The 16,928-nt window shown below is 36.5% G+C and overlaps 1 protein-coding gene across 3 annotated transcripts in view; it reads left to right on the top strand.

Annotated features, from left to right (window-relative positions):
* Positions 1 to 16,928, top strand: part of MAP4K3 (mitogen-activated protein kinase kinase kinase kinase 3) — a 65,647-nt gene that overhangs the window by 32,959 nt on the left and 15,760 nt on the right. For all 3 annotated transcript variants that reach the window (XM_066546409.1, XM_066546408.1, XM_066546407.1), the window contains 9 exons: positions 6,435 to 6,493; positions 7,625 to 7,663; positions 7,944 to 7,997; positions 11,050 to 11,092; positions 11,305 to 11,467; positions 12,453 to 12,562; positions 13,546 to 13,587; positions 13,820 to 13,904; positions 14,940 to 15,019. In XM_066546409.1, coding sequence (XP_066402506.1) covers positions 6,435 to 6,493; positions 7,625 to 7,663; positions 7,944 to 7,997; positions 11,050 to 11,092; positions 11,305 to 11,467; positions 12,453 to 12,562; positions 13,546 to 13,587; positions 13,820 to 13,904; positions 14,940 to 15,019 — 675 coding nt within the window. The remainder of the gene's footprint in view (positions 1 to 6,434; positions 6,494 to 7,624; positions 7,664 to 7,943; positions 7,998 to 11,049; positions 11,093 to 11,304; positions 11,468 to 12,452; positions 12,563 to 13,545; positions 13,588 to 13,819; positions 13,905 to 14,939; positions 15,020 to 16,928) is intronic.

Genomic DNA, 16,928 nt, shown 5'->3' with positions numbered 1-16,928 from the left:
ATTTCCCTACCTGGTGGCAACACCCCATCCTGTGCAGTTCCTCTCGTTTTGAGACTGTGGTTTTGGCTTTTCAGTTTGGTTTGCATTTGGTTTACTCTTTGCAGTTTAACACTTTTTAATTTTTTTTTTTTTTTTTTTGTTTAAGGCTATTTTCAGTGTTGTCACATATCTTGCTAGCCTGGTATCTGTGGGTCTAAGAGCAGAATAAGAACATGTCTCATAAATGGACTGTCCTTTCCCATCCTTCTTCTACTCCTCGCTGTTCAATACACTCTTCAAAAATTGTGACTATTCTAAAACTTAGCAAGTAGTGTTGTTGTCACAGTCGTGAGATGTGTTTTTAAAGTCACACAACAGCACTTTGTCTGTTTCACTGCTTCCTTCACATCCTCCTGTGCTTATTTTGAATCAAAGTGGAGAATTTAGAGTTGGTGGTAGTGCATCACCTATTTGTGAGATTCTTCAGTGAGGTCTAACCCTTAGAGGAGATAATTACTAGTTAGTTCATTCTTCTGTAGGATGCACTAATCAGAGATTCTCTCTCTGTTTCCTTTCCCCACTCCTGCTCTGACAGTATTGGTTTCAGATATGTTGATTGAGAAGTGGTATGTGAGTTTTTCAAATGTTATCAAGAGGAAACAATTACATTTTTTCAGAAGCATGATGTATCACCTACTGTGAGGCTCTTTCCCTGCTGTTGTACTGGTTTTATAAAATACCTCATAAGTAACAACTCCCTTGCAGAGCTAAGATCATTAAAAAAAATTCCATAGATTGAGGTGTATTTTGGGCCACATACAGTTGATGTTGAAAGCAAAGTTGTACAGGATTTTGTCCAGCTGGATTGATCATATGGCAGTTTGTGCACATTACCTTTCAAACATTTGATGCCTATGATGTGGCTCCCCTTAAAAATAATTTTTCTCTTTTTCTTCTTCCCCTCCTTCTGCCTGTGCTTTTTTGAGGGACCTACCTGGATCTGCCAAAAAATGGAGAAATTGAGTACAGATCTTGTTTGCACAGAAAATTTTGTATCCAAACCCCAGTATCCCTAAATGCAAATTGCAATCAGCAAGGACAAGATAGTGCTTCTCTTTCATCTTATACAAATATACTCCTTTGATTCATAGCTAAATAAATAACAGACTGTTTTGCTCTAGATACAGGCTCTTCTGTCTTTCAGGATAGATATTTTTTCTTTTTTCTGCAACTAGGCAACAAGTTTCTCAGAAACTTTCTTGGGTACCTTCCATCCTTTAAGATTCTTTTGCACATGCTACTTCCTGTCATTTAGAGTTCTTCATGTTCCTATTTTGTCTTCTTAGTCTTATGTGCACATTAGACTTTGTGTAAGGTAGATCTTTTCACCATCTTTCTGTATATTTTAAAAGCAGTTGTTTGGATCCTAGCTCAAATAAGTTGCAGAGCTGAGCATTGCATTTGCAGTGAGCTCAGGAAATGGTCTAAATCAAAGTCACCTTTAAAAATATGTGTTCCTTATTCTGGGACATTTTTAACCTATGCTATTGAACCCAAGTCACAAAAGCTTATTGTTTTTCTGACTCAAAACAAAATATCACATTGAACCAAATGAAAATATTTTCATTTAGCTTATCCTGGTCTACATTGAAATTCTGTGGGAAAACATTTTTCTTCCCATTTGTAGTGAGCTGAAAAATAATTCTGGTTCATACATGGAGAACTGTTCTGCACACCTTATTAAGTGAGAAATATCATCAGAGAATTCCAAAAAAAGGATGAAGTGGGAAGGAACCCCTGGTTTTCTTTGGCTTACTTCTTTTTAAACTAGGGGCCTGGAGTAATTTAACCTGAAGGATATAACACACAGTAAAAAGTGTGGAATTCTACTGTTAAAGTGACAGAGGAGTTGAATAAAACTCGACTTTGGTATCTCAGGTTCCAACCTATAATTGTCTTCACTTGTTACAAATGTAACATTCATTCAGGACTCCTTTAGCAAAGAATTCAGTTAGAGGTTTGCAGCTCCCATGCTGTCTGCACTGTTGTCCTTGCCAGGTGCGTTTACACATTTGATCCTATTTAAATACTTTTGTCATGGTTGGTTTTTGTTTTCTTTTGCCTCATAAATACGCTCTGGGTTTAATAATTTGTGATCATTTTTGGTAGCAGTTACTTTTAGGAAGGTAATGTTTCTCATAGCTATTCTGTGATTTTTAATTAGTGTGGCAGAAAAGCCAAAATATTGGTAGGAAAAGATTGAACTGAAGAGATTGACATAGATAACAGAGAACCTTACCCAGGAGCATTTTCCTTTATTTTAAGTAATTTTTCTCCTCACTACACATACATACATATGCTTTTCCTTTGCTGCAAGCCATGAAGACTCCTGTCCTACTTTAGCTAACCTAGCTCTAAAAACATATTGCAGCTATCAGTATTGGATTTCAGAGAGTCTTCATACCTTTTCCATCTTTAGGTAGTGAAATGGAGCATGATACTTAGATCAGAAGAAAATAAGTGGAAATGGTGGAAAAGTACCAGTGGTTTTTGGTCTTTTGTTTTCCTCCCCTTTATGTTTTGGGTATTTTCTGCTTGGAAAAAGTAATTAAGAAAATGAGATGCTCAGTTTTACTGCTAGGAGGCAAGGGGATGACAAAATGCATGGAGAACTGAAATACAAAGGAAGAAGGGAACAGTAGCTGTGTAGCAGTAATGCACAGTAAAACCTTACTCATCCACCAGGGAAGAATTATATTTAGCCTGTTCAAAAAAGAAAATACATTCAACTTGGTTTTTCTGATGTTTTTCTGATGCATTAGGCTGTCCAGAGAAATTCAAGAATGCACTTTTTATTGAAATAAAGGCATTAAAATATAGAATATGCCTTAGGTAGTGCTAGGCTCTTTTAAAAATTAACTTCCTCTTTGATGAAGCAATGAGATAGGAATTGCTTTGTCATTTTACTGAGATAGAGATGTGTATATGCCTTCTTACTTAATATGTTAGTAGTCCAAAGGTGATTTGCTTTCTTTGAAATTCAGAGTTACTCCCACAGCATTTTGTATATTTCAATTCTTAATTTTGCCACTTTGATTGGTCTTGTTAGATTTCAAGAACAGCAAATGTAGGAAGTAACTGTGAATTCCTGGTTTGCTGTATACATTCTGTTTTTGAAGGCCTGAACACTGAAAAATAGATTTCCAGGACAGCCCAGCCCTATAGAACAAATTAGGATGATAAGACTGTTAAAGATACAGTTGCAGTTAGCTTACAGTGAAATTCTACAGACATTAAATAGCAGGTTTTTAAACTTAAGCCACAGAAGGTATTGTAGATTTGATCATTCCTTTGGATTTTTTTTTTCATGGCATGGCCTTACCATGAAATGTTTTGTGGAAATCTCTGTACTGTTTTTAATACTCTTTTTAGTCATTGATTACTTTGCACATGTGATTTATCTAAGGGTATGATGTGGCTTTCTACATGGCAGCTTCCTTTAATGTTACCTAAGCTGTTGAGAAGAGCTGATGATTATTCCCTGTATTACCTTTTTTTCCAAAGCAATCCCTACCAGCAAAGAGCACTCTGGTCTTGCACATGGATGAGTTGTTTCAGGAATGAGTTGTTGGTAACCTGGGGTTTCATCTTTGATTCAATACCAAGATCATAGACCTCTTCTCATTGCTACTGGTTGTAGATCTCAAGATGTATTGGAATACATCTGTCTAGTCACTCAGATTTATTCAGTGTCAATTTTGTCTGATCAAAAATCAGAGAATTTGAGTTAACTAACCAGCACTGTATGTATGTGTGTTAAATAAAAATATTAATGTAGATTGATGAAGTTGATGGGTAACTTTGCATAAATTAGTAATTGATGCTAATATGTTCTTCCCAGTAGAAATCCATAACTTAGAAGATTTGATGGCTTTATGTGTGGCTTTAAAGAAATCTATTTCTTCTGGGTATTCTGGTGCAGTGTAACAGCTCACTGGAGGCTTTGCTGGATACATGCAGTTTTTATGAATGTTTCTGTATCAAATATGTAGCTAGAATAGGTTTAGTTAGTTAATATAAAATTATAAATTCTGTGCGTATTTGAAATAGAAGGTAGAAGAAAAATATATTTCACTTTTAAAACCTCTCTAGCTCTCAGTATTTGTCAAGAGATCAAAAGGAGAAATTTCCCTGGTAATGGAGTACTTGACCCTAGCTTTGGAGAGAAAACCAGAAGTATTTAAAGGGATTAGGAAGAGTATACATGTCCCATTAAAATCATAGTCAAATGAATGTTACACAACAGTAAATGGAACCAAAAGATAGGTTTTGCCCTTTAAAACATTTAGACATAAATAATTCTGGCAGATGTCATCTTTGATAAGGAAAATTCTAGTAACTCTTAAAAGGTCTGGTGGCAGAGGGGGGCTCCTTTTGTTTTAGGTGGATTTATTTATTTTTTCTTAATATTTTCCTTGTCATTGGTGTGCAGTGTATCTGTCTATCTGTATCCATACATTTACTGTGTGTAAATTCAGATGAACAGACATTTTGGGTCTGCCCAGCGTTTTGCAACATCGACGGCTTGTCCCTTCAAGGTGAAAAATCTCAGATTTCTGTCACCAGTAACCCCACTGTTCCAGGGTTACTTATCTCAACAGTTTCCCAGTCTTTGTTCTGTTACAGAGATTCACACAACCTGTTTAACCTATTTGCTTGTGACTCTGGTGACACTTTGTTTCCAGTCTTGTGATTTTCTGCTCTAGAGCCTGAATCCTCAAAATATCTGTGCTTGCAGGTGGAAGTTTTTGAGATTGCATAGAAGTAATAGAAGTACTTGGAGCAAAGAAAGCTGCATCTGTTTCTTGCTGGTGGATTGTAGAACATCCACTGGTGGTGAGGAGTCAGATCAATAGATGTAGATGGAATTTGGTGGTGTGGGGGTATCTTTTAATTCTAGAATAAAGATGTATAATAAAGTTGATAAAGAGATTGAAAAGTCAGTCTTTCCATGGTTCAGGAAATGCCAGCACCAGGCTTGCATTTGCAATTTTTATTCAGCCCTCTGATCTATACATTCTTTTATGTCAAGTAATTACCAGTTACATAGTGTTTTTTTCCACAGTATTTCACTTGTTTTGGGAAAATACACAAAGTCACTGAAGCAACCAAATGCTACTGACAGCTGTGGTAGACACACCCATGTGCAAACTACTACTTAGCTTTGCAGGGCAGACTAAAGGGTGCAGTAAACAACTTGAAACTCCTCGGCAAGCAAAAAACAATATTTACAGCTTTGTATTAATGTGATTGCCCTTCAGCCTGGAACTGAGGGCTGCAGTGGTTTCTACTTCATCAGCTTGGAAGACTGATAAATCTAGTGTGAGACTTTTCCTCTCATTTTTAAAAATGTTATTTTGAAAGATCATCCCCATCTAATCCAGATTTATTCCTCTTAAAGCTTGGATATCTGGGCCTCTTGCTGAAGGGTGACATACTTTTTGATTTGGGTTACAGCTGAAAGGGGCCTGTTCAACAGAAGGTCTTTGGGAGACCTTTAAAATGTTTCCTGAGAAGGAAGAGTGTAGCTCCATTTATCACTAACTTAGGTGATCAATAATTTGTTTCTCCTGGTGAATACACTCACTATTTTGGGAGCAGATTTATGCTCATATTTCTCCTGTTGTGATCCACCTGAAGAAAAAAAATAGACTGCAATTATAGCAGTATTCTTCCAGCAGGTAGTGATTTGATTGTGCTTCTATGGGGTCCCTGTATTCCATTAATGCATTAAATATTTATACCATTATGGTTTTTATTTAAAAATAGTGTTGAAGGCCTATTAGCACATCTTTTTCTGTGTAGTCTGCACTCCATGACTGCTGGAGCATTTGACTTTGTTGATTCTGTTTTGGCTTTTTTTTTCCAAAGAAAAGGTCTTCCTAACATATACACATACTGGTATAACCAGAGTGATAAAAACACTTACTGTAATCTGCTTATTGTTAAATGTTTCCATGTGCTAAAGGATTTCAGGCTCCCTACCAGAACTACTCCCCTTCTGAAATGACTACTAAATGTTCCACTGAGGGGTAGCTGGGTTCTCTATGGAATTTGGTAGATTGCAAAGTCCTGAATTTTTCATCTCTTGCTGTTATATTAGTTTCATTGGTTTTTTTCCCCTTTTATGCAGCTGACTGTATTTGAGCAAAGGATCTCTTGTGTGCAAGGAAGGGGCAAAGGTCAGAGTTAAAAGGAATTAGAGGTGGAGCAAACTGGCAGAGAGGAGATTTTTGGGTGCAGTGGGCCTGAAAGTGGTGTTGGGGGCAGGAAGGCCAGAGAATTCAGCTTATTTGGTATCTCAGATGTTGCAGAGGGGATAACAGCAGCATGGCACAGGGTGTGTGTTGGTTTCTCACTGTTCATCTTAAAAGATTGATTCTCTTATGTTTTAGGATCTACAGCTAGAATATGGTCATGGTCCTCAGTGTGGCTACTTTTTGGGTGCAAATAAGTGAGTAAGCAACTGCATTTTCTGTCTTTAATTCATTCAAGACTATTTTAATATAAAGACTCATTAGCTGAAATAGATGTAGTAAAATAAGTCAAACTTGTTTCTATTAGTTAAAATTCCAAAATCATTTATTTATTTCTAAAATAATACTAACTCTAATGATAGAGAATTGCAGCACTTTGCACTATGAGGGGCTGTATTGACCATATTGTCTGTGGTGGTATAGGCTTCCTTTTAAGAGCTGTTATCTTGGTCTACTTGTTTATGGAATATTCTGCATGATAGGTCCCACAGAGCACAATTTTACCCCATCTGGGAACTGCCAGTGCTGCTCTTTGAAATTACTTTATGCCCTTCTTTATCTTGTAGGGCACTAGAACATGCAGTTATAGATGCGTTAAAAAATAAAACTTACTTTTCTTAGTAAGCCCTTTAACTTCATGCTCATACCTTTAATCATCTTGATGTATTAATCATATGAAATAATCCTCCATGTAATTTTCCCTTTGCACACAATTACTTAATTACATTTATGCATGCCAGAATTAGGATGCCTACCTTTGATTTGCTAAATTAAATCATACTAAAAATGCAGAAAACCTAAGCATAGAGCATGCTATTTTTGCAGTCTTTAATTGGGAAAAAATCAGTACTCATAATTTTTGAAATACTCTTGTTCCTTAGTCCTGTGATTCTTCTCTGTGTTTTCAGACAAAAACATGAGTATGAAGTCCAGAATGTTACAAAAAATTAACCAGGGAAGAATATTTTATTCCAAGAGTAGTTTCATACTTGAAAGTCTGTTTATTTTGTTTAGTATTAAGATTTTCTTAAGGATTTCTTTTAAATTGGATTAAAGTAACACAGTCCTTGTTTTACAGTAAGAGGAAAAAGGACCATTGCACTTAATGGCAATACATTAATAAGCACACATGAAAGGGTGTTGTGTGAACAATAAATTTTAAAAATTTGCAGCTGTGTTGGTTTTTATATGGATACTGGATGAATATTCTGAAAGTCAGCTGAAATAACATACTTTGAATTATTTACTGAAAGAATCGTAGGTGCTTTTGATAATCATGCTTGTGTACCACAATTAAATCATGTTCTTGTTCTTATTTAATGCTGAAGGAGTCTCTTAAAATCAGTTGAAGAAGAACTACATCAGCGGTAATTCTATTTCTTTTTTCCTCTTGTGTTTCAAAAGTAATTAATGCATTGATTTTTTTGTCTGTCCCAACTGCTTCTTGTTTGTCCCTGTGCTTGCTGAGAGCCTGTGAGAGAGGCATAGTTGCCTAGATTGTAGCTGTACTTGAAAGAACAATAATGATTTTTGAAAAGACAGTAAAATTCTATAAAAGAGGTAGATTTTGAGCTCAGAATCTTTCACAACAGTCAAGGTAAATTTAATAGAACTCACTCAACCATAGTACTTTGTTCATTTTCTTAGGGGGCACGTGGCACATTTAGAAGATGATGATGATGCAGACGATGATTCTAAACAGTAAGTCTTTCTTCTAAAAATAAATAAAATCAGATTCTTGAAAAGATGAGTATTTAAAAAAAAAGGCTGAATCACACATTCTGTAACAACTCAGGATTCTTTTTGCAATGGCATTCTTAAAGATAGGTATTTTCATGTTGTTGCTAGATTACATCACCATAAGTCATCTCATTCTGCTGATTGTTATAAATAAGGAGGAGGGGGTAATCGTGTTCCTTGAGTGATACAATTTTCTTTTTATTTTCTATTATGGAACAAAATTTTGGCATCATTATGCTGAGCCAGTAATATATCCAACTACAGTCCTAGTGTGCCTTCTTTATAACTGATAACTATATATTAAAATAAAGCTCATGAAAAGTAGATGAAATATATATATTACAGGCTTCTCTGATGTTTGAGTTTGTTCTGTCCGTGTTCTCAACTAGGGGGATGTTTGTATGGGTGCTTGGTTTTTGTAATAGAGCTGACTTCCTTTACTCAGAGAGAGCAAATGTTACAGAGAGAGCACCTGTGACTGCAAAGGCATGTGTCAAATTAATGATGTTCATATTAAATCCCACTGGTATAAATATTCTTGGGCTCCATTTGATTATAGATGAGAGCTGAAACAATTTAAAAAGCAAAACCAGTACATATAGATTTGCATTCCTAAAGAAATCTGGTGTAAAGACCAAAAGGAATTATGTCACTGAGACATAATTTTTGTTTGCTTTCTGTTAATGGGTAATTTGGAAAGCTGTTGCTTCATACAAGAAACCTTTAAAGCATGTGTTATCTATTGCTGGCATCTCTCTCTTGCAGAGAACCAAACTATAACCTCTCTTTTTTTTTTTTTTCTTTTTTGAGTCATTTTACTGCTTTTGTGAACCACCTCAGCTTGGTTCCTCTATCCATATGAACCTCTGGATGTTTTTTTGTGTACAGCTCTGTGTCTGTTCATTTTTGTTTAATGTTTCTTTTACCCCCCACACTTCTTGCTCTATTTGCAGCCAGTACCATCAATTCAGTAATGTTCCAGGGCTTGGAACCTCTTGATCCCTGCTGTCTTGAAGTGCTAGCACTGATTTCTTTGAGTGCTTTGAGATCCTTGTTCCTTGCCTGAGCTCCATCAGAACTTTCAAACAGCATTGGCTTCAGCTGCTTATGTGGCTGTTGTGTTTGTGTAGATTTTCTTTTTTACGTTAGGCAAGAAAGAACCTGAGATAGCTTCTGGAGAGGTTCTAATTCATCTGACCCTGGGGACCAGTAGTCACTGATGGTCTTCCAGAATTGTCTTGGTACTGTTTGTTTCTTCTGATGTATCATCCTAAGTACTTTTGCCCTACAGAGAGGGTCTGACAGTGTATAAAAGCTTGAATCCCTCAACCTTGGATCAGACAAATTCTGCATCTGTGCCTTTCTCTTGATATCTGCTGGAGCCCAAAGATCTGCTGCAATTATTGGTTCATCTGCTGCAATTATTGGTTCATCTGCCTGGTCTTGAGTATCTTTCTGTGGAATCCACTGAAGATTCAAGGCTTTGGTTTGATCTATATTCCGTGAGGTGGAGCTGCAGTTGAGGAGCACATGTGACATCAGTTACTTCTCCCTTCAGATCCAGAACAAAGCCAGTGAATCCAGTGTACCTCTTCCAGCCCAAACTGGTGCCACTGAATGAAATCGAGTGATAGTAGCAGCAGAGAATCCATGTTTCAGAGAACAATGTAAAGTTATAACTCTTCATTTAATAATTTTGATTGTTTTGATATTTCAGTTTCTCTCATGTGCAGCAAGGCTGCCAATACTTGAATTTCCTGGTTATGGAAAGCAGCAATTACTGGGGCACTGCCCTGCATGAATAGCAGTGACAAACTGCACCTAAACCCTCTTGTTGAGACAAGGGCACACAGTCCTTTGTACACACATCTGTCACATGCATGCTAGATTGTTGCCTTTTTGCTTTCTTTGGCTGCCCAGTAACATTGGTTGTCTGAAGTGCAGGAAGAATACAAAAGAAATGGAAATGGAGCTTGAACCTTCATGATTGAGGACTTAAACTTGGCCCAATATTACTAAGAGAAGATAATTTCTTCCACCAAAGCAGCTGTAATGCATGACACAGGGAAACTTGTTCTCAAAATCCCCTTCCAGCTTCTCTGAAATACAAACAACAGATAAGATGCCAGGATAGAAACTTCTGGAAAGAATGAAGCCAAGGAGACAGGTTGTTGGCCTATAAACAAACAGGCAGATATCTTACTACCTTGAACATAATTTAAAAATAAGGAAAGTACTATGGGAGAATGTCAGGTTTCCTAGTTTATTTAGTGGAAATACTTTTATGTTCCTGAAAGAGTAGGAAACAGGACGGTGGAACCAGTTTTTAATTGGTTTTAAAAACATGTAAAATTTTAGAGTTTAGTGTTTTCTTTTTAAATGCAGCATATTTTTTAAACCACAGAGCCAGGAGGGAAAGAATGCTTGTGATGCTTCAGCTATGTTGTTTTCTGATAATATCTTGTACTCTTGGATCAAACTGCTCTAGCATGAAAAGTTGTCTTTCCCAAGATTTCCCTAAAAAAAGAGACTCATCAACCAAAAATCAACCACCAACCTAAACATGAGGGTAGCTGTCTGCTGCAGATGGATTTTACTTTTATGTATAAGGCTGTTTTAAGTCATCAGTGTAAATTTTCCAGGGAATGGTCTTCAATAGTCTTCTTGTAACTCCCCTTCAGCATACTGATACCCTTAACTTTCTCCTCTTAACAGAGCAAATGTCAGGCTTCTTCTGTTTCTTCCTACTTTGTTCTGCACAAGTTTGTGCATCTTCAACAAATCAGTTCATGACACTCTGCTCTCTGGAGGGGAACATGTGATCCTTGTTTTTATATAGTATCTGAGGTATAACAAAATGTTTGAAAGTATTTCTGATGCAGTTACTTGGATATAATAGTGCTCTTGACAAGTTAATGGTATTTATTTGTATGGCATTTATAAAATCCTGTCTCTTCTTGAAGACTGCTATTTGAGTTTTCTCTCTGTTTTGTTTTGTTTCTTTTCTTTATAGTGCTACTATGAAACCTAAAGTGCCACCTCCTTTACCACCAAAGGTAAGTGAGGGGGATTTTGTTGCTCACCAGAAAAATGCACTTTAAATAAACAAATAAATGGAGAATATTTAAATTACTGTATTGGTGGCTCTTTACTTGTGAAAATTTCAGAATCAAAATGCTGCATGTAGGGCTTTTTCCTCATTGATGAGTGGCATGGGTGCTTTGAATCTTTTTTGATTATGTTTTGTTTATTACTATGTCTCTTCCAGCCTAAATCCATATTTATCCCCCAAGAAACTTATTCTTCTGAAAATGAAAACCAAGGCACAATCAAGAGATGCCCAACATCAGAGAGTCCAGCAAAATCTACATCTCATGTTCCACCCAGACCACCACCTCCTCGGTTACCTCCACAGAAATCTAATCCTTTAGGTAATAAACGTGACCCCAAGGAGTATACCAGTATTTCTTAAATAATGTAATGGGATTTTATTTCTGTATTCTTAGCTGTGCACACATTAAAAGATATTGAGGTAATTTTTCTATGGTGGGCAAGTAACAGAAAGTGCATGAAAGCCAAAAGTCATGAAAAAAAGCATGCTTTAACTCTTAAAAGGGTCAAATGTGCCTTCTGTCCAAGCCACTGACACAATTCCTGCTGATGCCATTGGTGACACAATTGCTTTCCTAAGCAACAGGCTTATATAATGTAGAGTATCAAGACTGGTAAATTATGTTTGTAGGTTTCAGGTTTAGTGTGTCAGCTGTTATTTGTCATGTCAAGAACAGAGTTCTGCTTTCAAAGTCTGCTTTTGTAATGAACTGGGCTGGGGAGTATAGGAGGTAATTGTGTTTGTTTATTGTCTGCTCAGACTGTTCATTTTATGCCTTTGTCAGTCTGATGCCATGAGAGCTGTCTTGGACTGGCTTCTCTTAAGCAAGCTCAATGTCTGCCTCTCAGTTGTTACTTTGGTAGCTTTTCCTTGCTTCATACTTAGTACTGCTGTTGCTCTCTTAAAGATTTGACTCTAACAAGTCTGTGATTCTAAGGAATCAATAATTGAAGTGTTAACTACTGGCAAGTGTTTCTTTAGGTATGGTCAACACATTTTCCCTCGTAACTGTGACTGCATCCCTTTCTGTGCTCCTGTTAGAGTTGTTAGATTTGAGTTATTATGTTAGAGTTGTTACATTAAATACCAAAAGTCATGGACTGAGATTGAATGTGGCTTGATGGATATGTGCAGATGTAAGAACATGTATGCTTCAGAAATAAATTAGGGTATTTTACACTATACTGTATATAGTATATGTTCTGACTTAATTGGAAATTCTGGCCCACTTAAAGAGTTTTGAGGCTAGATTACTCTTTGAGGTGAAGGCAGAGAAACACATTCTTAACAATGAATCTTTCTAGGTAATGGAGTCACTTCTGTGCAATTAAATGGTGAAAGAGAGGATTTGCCACATCAACAGAATGAAGCTAGAGACACTAACTTTTCAAGGAAAGAAAAGAAGGAAATACTGGTAGGTATTTAAGCTTCTGTGTGTCCTTTTAGAGTTGTCATTACTTTACTACATGTGCAAGGAAAAGGAGCAGGTGTGCTCTTTACTATGGAAGTTATGCTGGATGGCATCTTGTTTACTTTGAATCAAAACACAGTTTTCCTTGATTGTCTAGTTGTGATACAGCCTTAGTCTGAAGATTGTCAGTGTTTAATTTTCCTCAGAAACAAACATCATATTGTCAGTGTTTAATTTTCCTCAGAAACAAACATCATCACAAATTTATGCAATTTTCCTGGTCTTTCACAACACCTGAGAGACATAATGAGTGCCATGTCTTGTGCTGTACTGAGCAATGACTGTTTAAGCAAACAGGGAAATGAGGGAATGGAATATGCTGTAGTTAGACTAGATGAAATGTGACATGAGACTCCCCTCTTTGAGGGCTCCTTCCAAGTGTGAGTCTGGAAATGTAATTTTTTTTGTGAGAAGTGAAGAGGAAATAGACTAGAAGCATGATGATAAGTCTTTGTTTTGTTTTAAGGAAGTGTCAGTAATACTGGCAATACTTCAAAAAATAGGGTTACCTGGACAGCTTTGAACTTGTCATTTGAAATTGTGTGTTAGAAGTTTACCTGTAAAAGAGGTTTGTTCAGAAGCTTGTTTGTGCTAGGAGAGATTGATACTGACCAGGAAAGTGCATGTAGCACTGAGTGGTAACATTTAATGCTGTAATACTGTAAGAGTTGAGCAATTGTTACAATATTGCTTAAATTCTCTGGTAACGGAAATGGCATTCTTACAGGCACCACTGTAGTGTGAAAATGTTGCGTAAGACTGTGCAAACATTCAATGAGCAGGTATTAGGGAATCACAGTGGAGATTTTAATGAAAAGAAAATTATGCTGAATGTTTGTGGTTATGCTGTGTGTGGGGAGCGAATATACATGGTCAAGCATAGTGTGCATGTGAGTGTAAACATACTTTTAAACTTTATTTTCTAGAAACCAATTAGTAATGGCCTTCCTCCCACACCTAAAGTACATGTGAGTATTGCTGAGTCACACAAATGCATGTAGGGGGCAGGGTGAAAGAGCACATTTTTGGAATGTTTGTAGTATTTGCTTTTTTACTTAAAAAACCTAATATGACTTAGCAATGCTAAGCCAGTGGTATGACTCTTAACCTTTTGCTACTACTTGAAGTAAAAATAATCCTTTTGGGAAGGTCACATTTTAATTTTTCATATGTATGTATTTAATATTTTTACTTCTACAGATGGGTGCTTGCTTTTCAAAGGTTTTCAATGGCTGTCCATTAAAAATTCATTGTGCAACATCTTGGATAAATCCAGATACAAGAGGTACTATATGATGAGTATTTTACCCATTTTGTCCTCTCCTTGAATTTCAAGAGTGCTTAGAAGATCAGCAGACATATATTCATATAAGACAGACATATATTCATATATTTAAAACAGACATATATTCATATAAGCAGGAGTCATTCTTTAATTATGCCACTGCTATCTAAAGGTGTGTTGTTTTTAAATATATTGGATGAAGTTTTTTGCTTTGATTAAAAAGAATAAATTACATATTGAAGTTAAAGATTCTTCTCAACATTTTAGTCCAAAAGAAGACAATCCTAATTTATCTGTAAAAAATCTGACTTTTGGAGGTCTTAGCTGAGATTGATTTCTTAGCTGAGATCTTTCTGGCCCTGCAGGATTCTACAGCTGGTTTTTGCATGAATTTTAGTGCTTTAATATCTAGCCTGATAAAAGGGGTAATTGGTAATATTGTACTCACTTTGCCTTCTGTTACACCCTTTGATTATAAGCTTTGTACACATACTTGTGAGCTGGTCAGCAAGAAAATATTTGGATTTTTTTAGAAACTGGAATTAGGGAAGGGTAAATCCTTAGGAGTTGACATCATCTCATAGGAGATGTCTGCCTTGTTTGCATGCCTATGTACAATCCAGGGATTTGATTATGTTCAAGAGGTGAGACACCCACAGGCTACTGAGAAAATGTTCAAGTCACTACTGCTGTAGAAGTACTCTCAAAGAAGTCAATGGATATTTCCATAATATATGGAAATGTCTAAGTAAGATATGCTGAAATTATTCACATGATCTCCTGCTTGTGGTTGAATTGCCTTTTTTTTTTAAATTTCAGTTATTACTCAAAAAACCTTCTGAGCTTTCCTAATGACTTAAAACAGCCCCATTCATAATTTAAATCTTCCTTATCAGGATTAATTTTCCATGCTTTCAGACACCATAACTATTATAGTTTGATTTGTTTCCATTTTCAATGTAGACATTGCTTTTTGGTAAAGGTGTACACGTCTTCCTGAATCAATATTTATACCTCTTTTGGTTGTGTTTGCAGATCAGTACTTGATATTTGGAGCAGAAGAAGGTATTTACACACTGAACCTCAATGAACTTCATGAAACATCAATGGAGCAGGTATATTTCTGGTTTAAAAAAAATCACATTTTTAACCCCTCAGATTAATGTTTCATAAACCTTGTAAAAATGGTCTTTACTATATTTACATGGGCACTGGCTACACTGAGAATTACCTTAAATATTTGCTGTTGAGGATACTTTTCAGTCATGTTTGTGTTTGTAGGCTGAGCAGTGTTTATATAGGAGATCTTCATCTATTCTGTGTTTTGAACCTCATTATAGTGCCTTGTTCTGCAGTTAAATGATTAGGTAAATAGTATGGAATTTTCCTGGTGCATTTTGGATGAAAGTTTGTATTTTCCTTAAAACTTCATTACAATGCAGAATTTTTGCAACAAACATTGTGATTCAGCCACAGGGAAGAAAGGAGATCCTTTATTCACAGGAGTCCATTCTTGTGGTCTTAAAAGCAGCTTTGCTGATGATACTCAGCTTACTGAATTCCACCTAAAGCTCTGTCTTTGCAAAGTCGTACAAGAAGTAATTTTTTTTAAAGGGTTGCTGGGGAGGAGATAATGCAAGTTGCAGGCCTTTCTGTATTCTCCATCTCTTTTGTTACTCTCTAAGAGACTTGTTTCTTTCCTGCCTTCTCCCTGCCATAGGGAGCTGTGCACCTGCCATCAAGATGGAGGAATTTGCAAGGACAGCCTTCACACTGTAGCTAGAGGCACTGGTGTTTGTTCATCCTCCATGGGCCCAGACATTTTAGAGGTGTCTGTTTTGTTGAGAGGGAGGCCTAGTTGAACTGAGCTCAATGTAACCCATAATCATACTGGTGCTCGAGTTACCTGATTTAAACTTAGCTCAGGTGCCACTCTGCTGCTGCACTGCAGTTGTAACAATTACCCTGAGAAAGATCACTAATGTAATAATAATTTTTATAGGCCAAGCAGACCAAGGAAGGGTTTGGATTTTTTCTTTACTTGTTTGGGGTTTGGTTTTGGTTTGGTTTAACTGGCAAGGAAGGAGAGGAGCTGTAATGAAAATCGTGTAGTGTGTTGCCTAGTGAGCTGTCAGGGAAATGTTTTAATAAGCACTCAGAGAAAAGAAGAAATGCTTGCTAATGCAGCCAGTTGTATGTGGAACAAGGAATGAGTGACAGGTCAATTAACCTGCTAATTTGAAGAATTGCTGTTCTTTAATCCTCAGGTCCAAACCTATTGAGTCACAATATGCTCATGTACCTACAGAAGGTCAATCAACCTTGCATGTTAAATTTTGAAACAAGCAGTGTGGTAGATTATTACCATAGGTGTTTCTTACAGTGTGTTTAGGTTGTGAGAAGACTTCAGGAATAGAAGTGCACCCTCTGTGCTAACCATTTATTGCATCATTATTTATGATAACAGTCAGTAGGGCTTTAATAGCATTTCCAAGTTTTGTGTTTTATGTCATTGTTTACTCTCACTCTGATACAACTCAGTATAAAAGCAAAAGTACTGTCCTTGATTATTTTTCTCTGTATTTCACTTCACCAGTGGACAAAGGAGACATAATACACATTTCCAGGAGTTAGAATAGCTTCAAGGTTAATATTTTATGCTTTTTTTTGGAAGAGTTGTGTTTTGTTTTCTTTTGTGGTTGATTTTTTTTAAAAGGAAAATAGTTGTTCTCCTGAGTGATTGATCTAGCCCAGTAGTCTCTGTCCTAAAGTGGCAGTGGGAAGTGTCAATGAGCTTGGTCTCCACTAGAGTCATTGAATCAGGGATGTTAGAAGATCCCTGCCTATTTTTTGTCCCCTTTTGGACCTCTTGAACATGAGTATGTCTAATCCCTTCTTTGTGTTGGTACTTTCCACCTCCATGACATCTTGTGTTAGTAAGTTCCAGAATTAGGTGAGAGGAAGAAAAAAGTGGTTGTGGGATTTTGGGGTTTTTTTAAGGGATGTCTTGTTGCTTTCAACCCC

Source organism: Molothrus aeneus, chromosome 3 (genome assembly GCF_037042795.1).
Source record: "Molothrus aeneus isolate 106 chromosome 3, BPBGC_Maene_1.0, whole genome shotgun sequence".
Classification (NCBI taxonomy): Eukaryota; Metazoa; Chordata; class Aves; order Passeriformes; family Icteridae; genus Molothrus; species Molothrus aeneus.
Note: the sequence above shows the minus strand (reverse complement) of the source record. Positions and strands in the feature narration are given on the sequence as shown.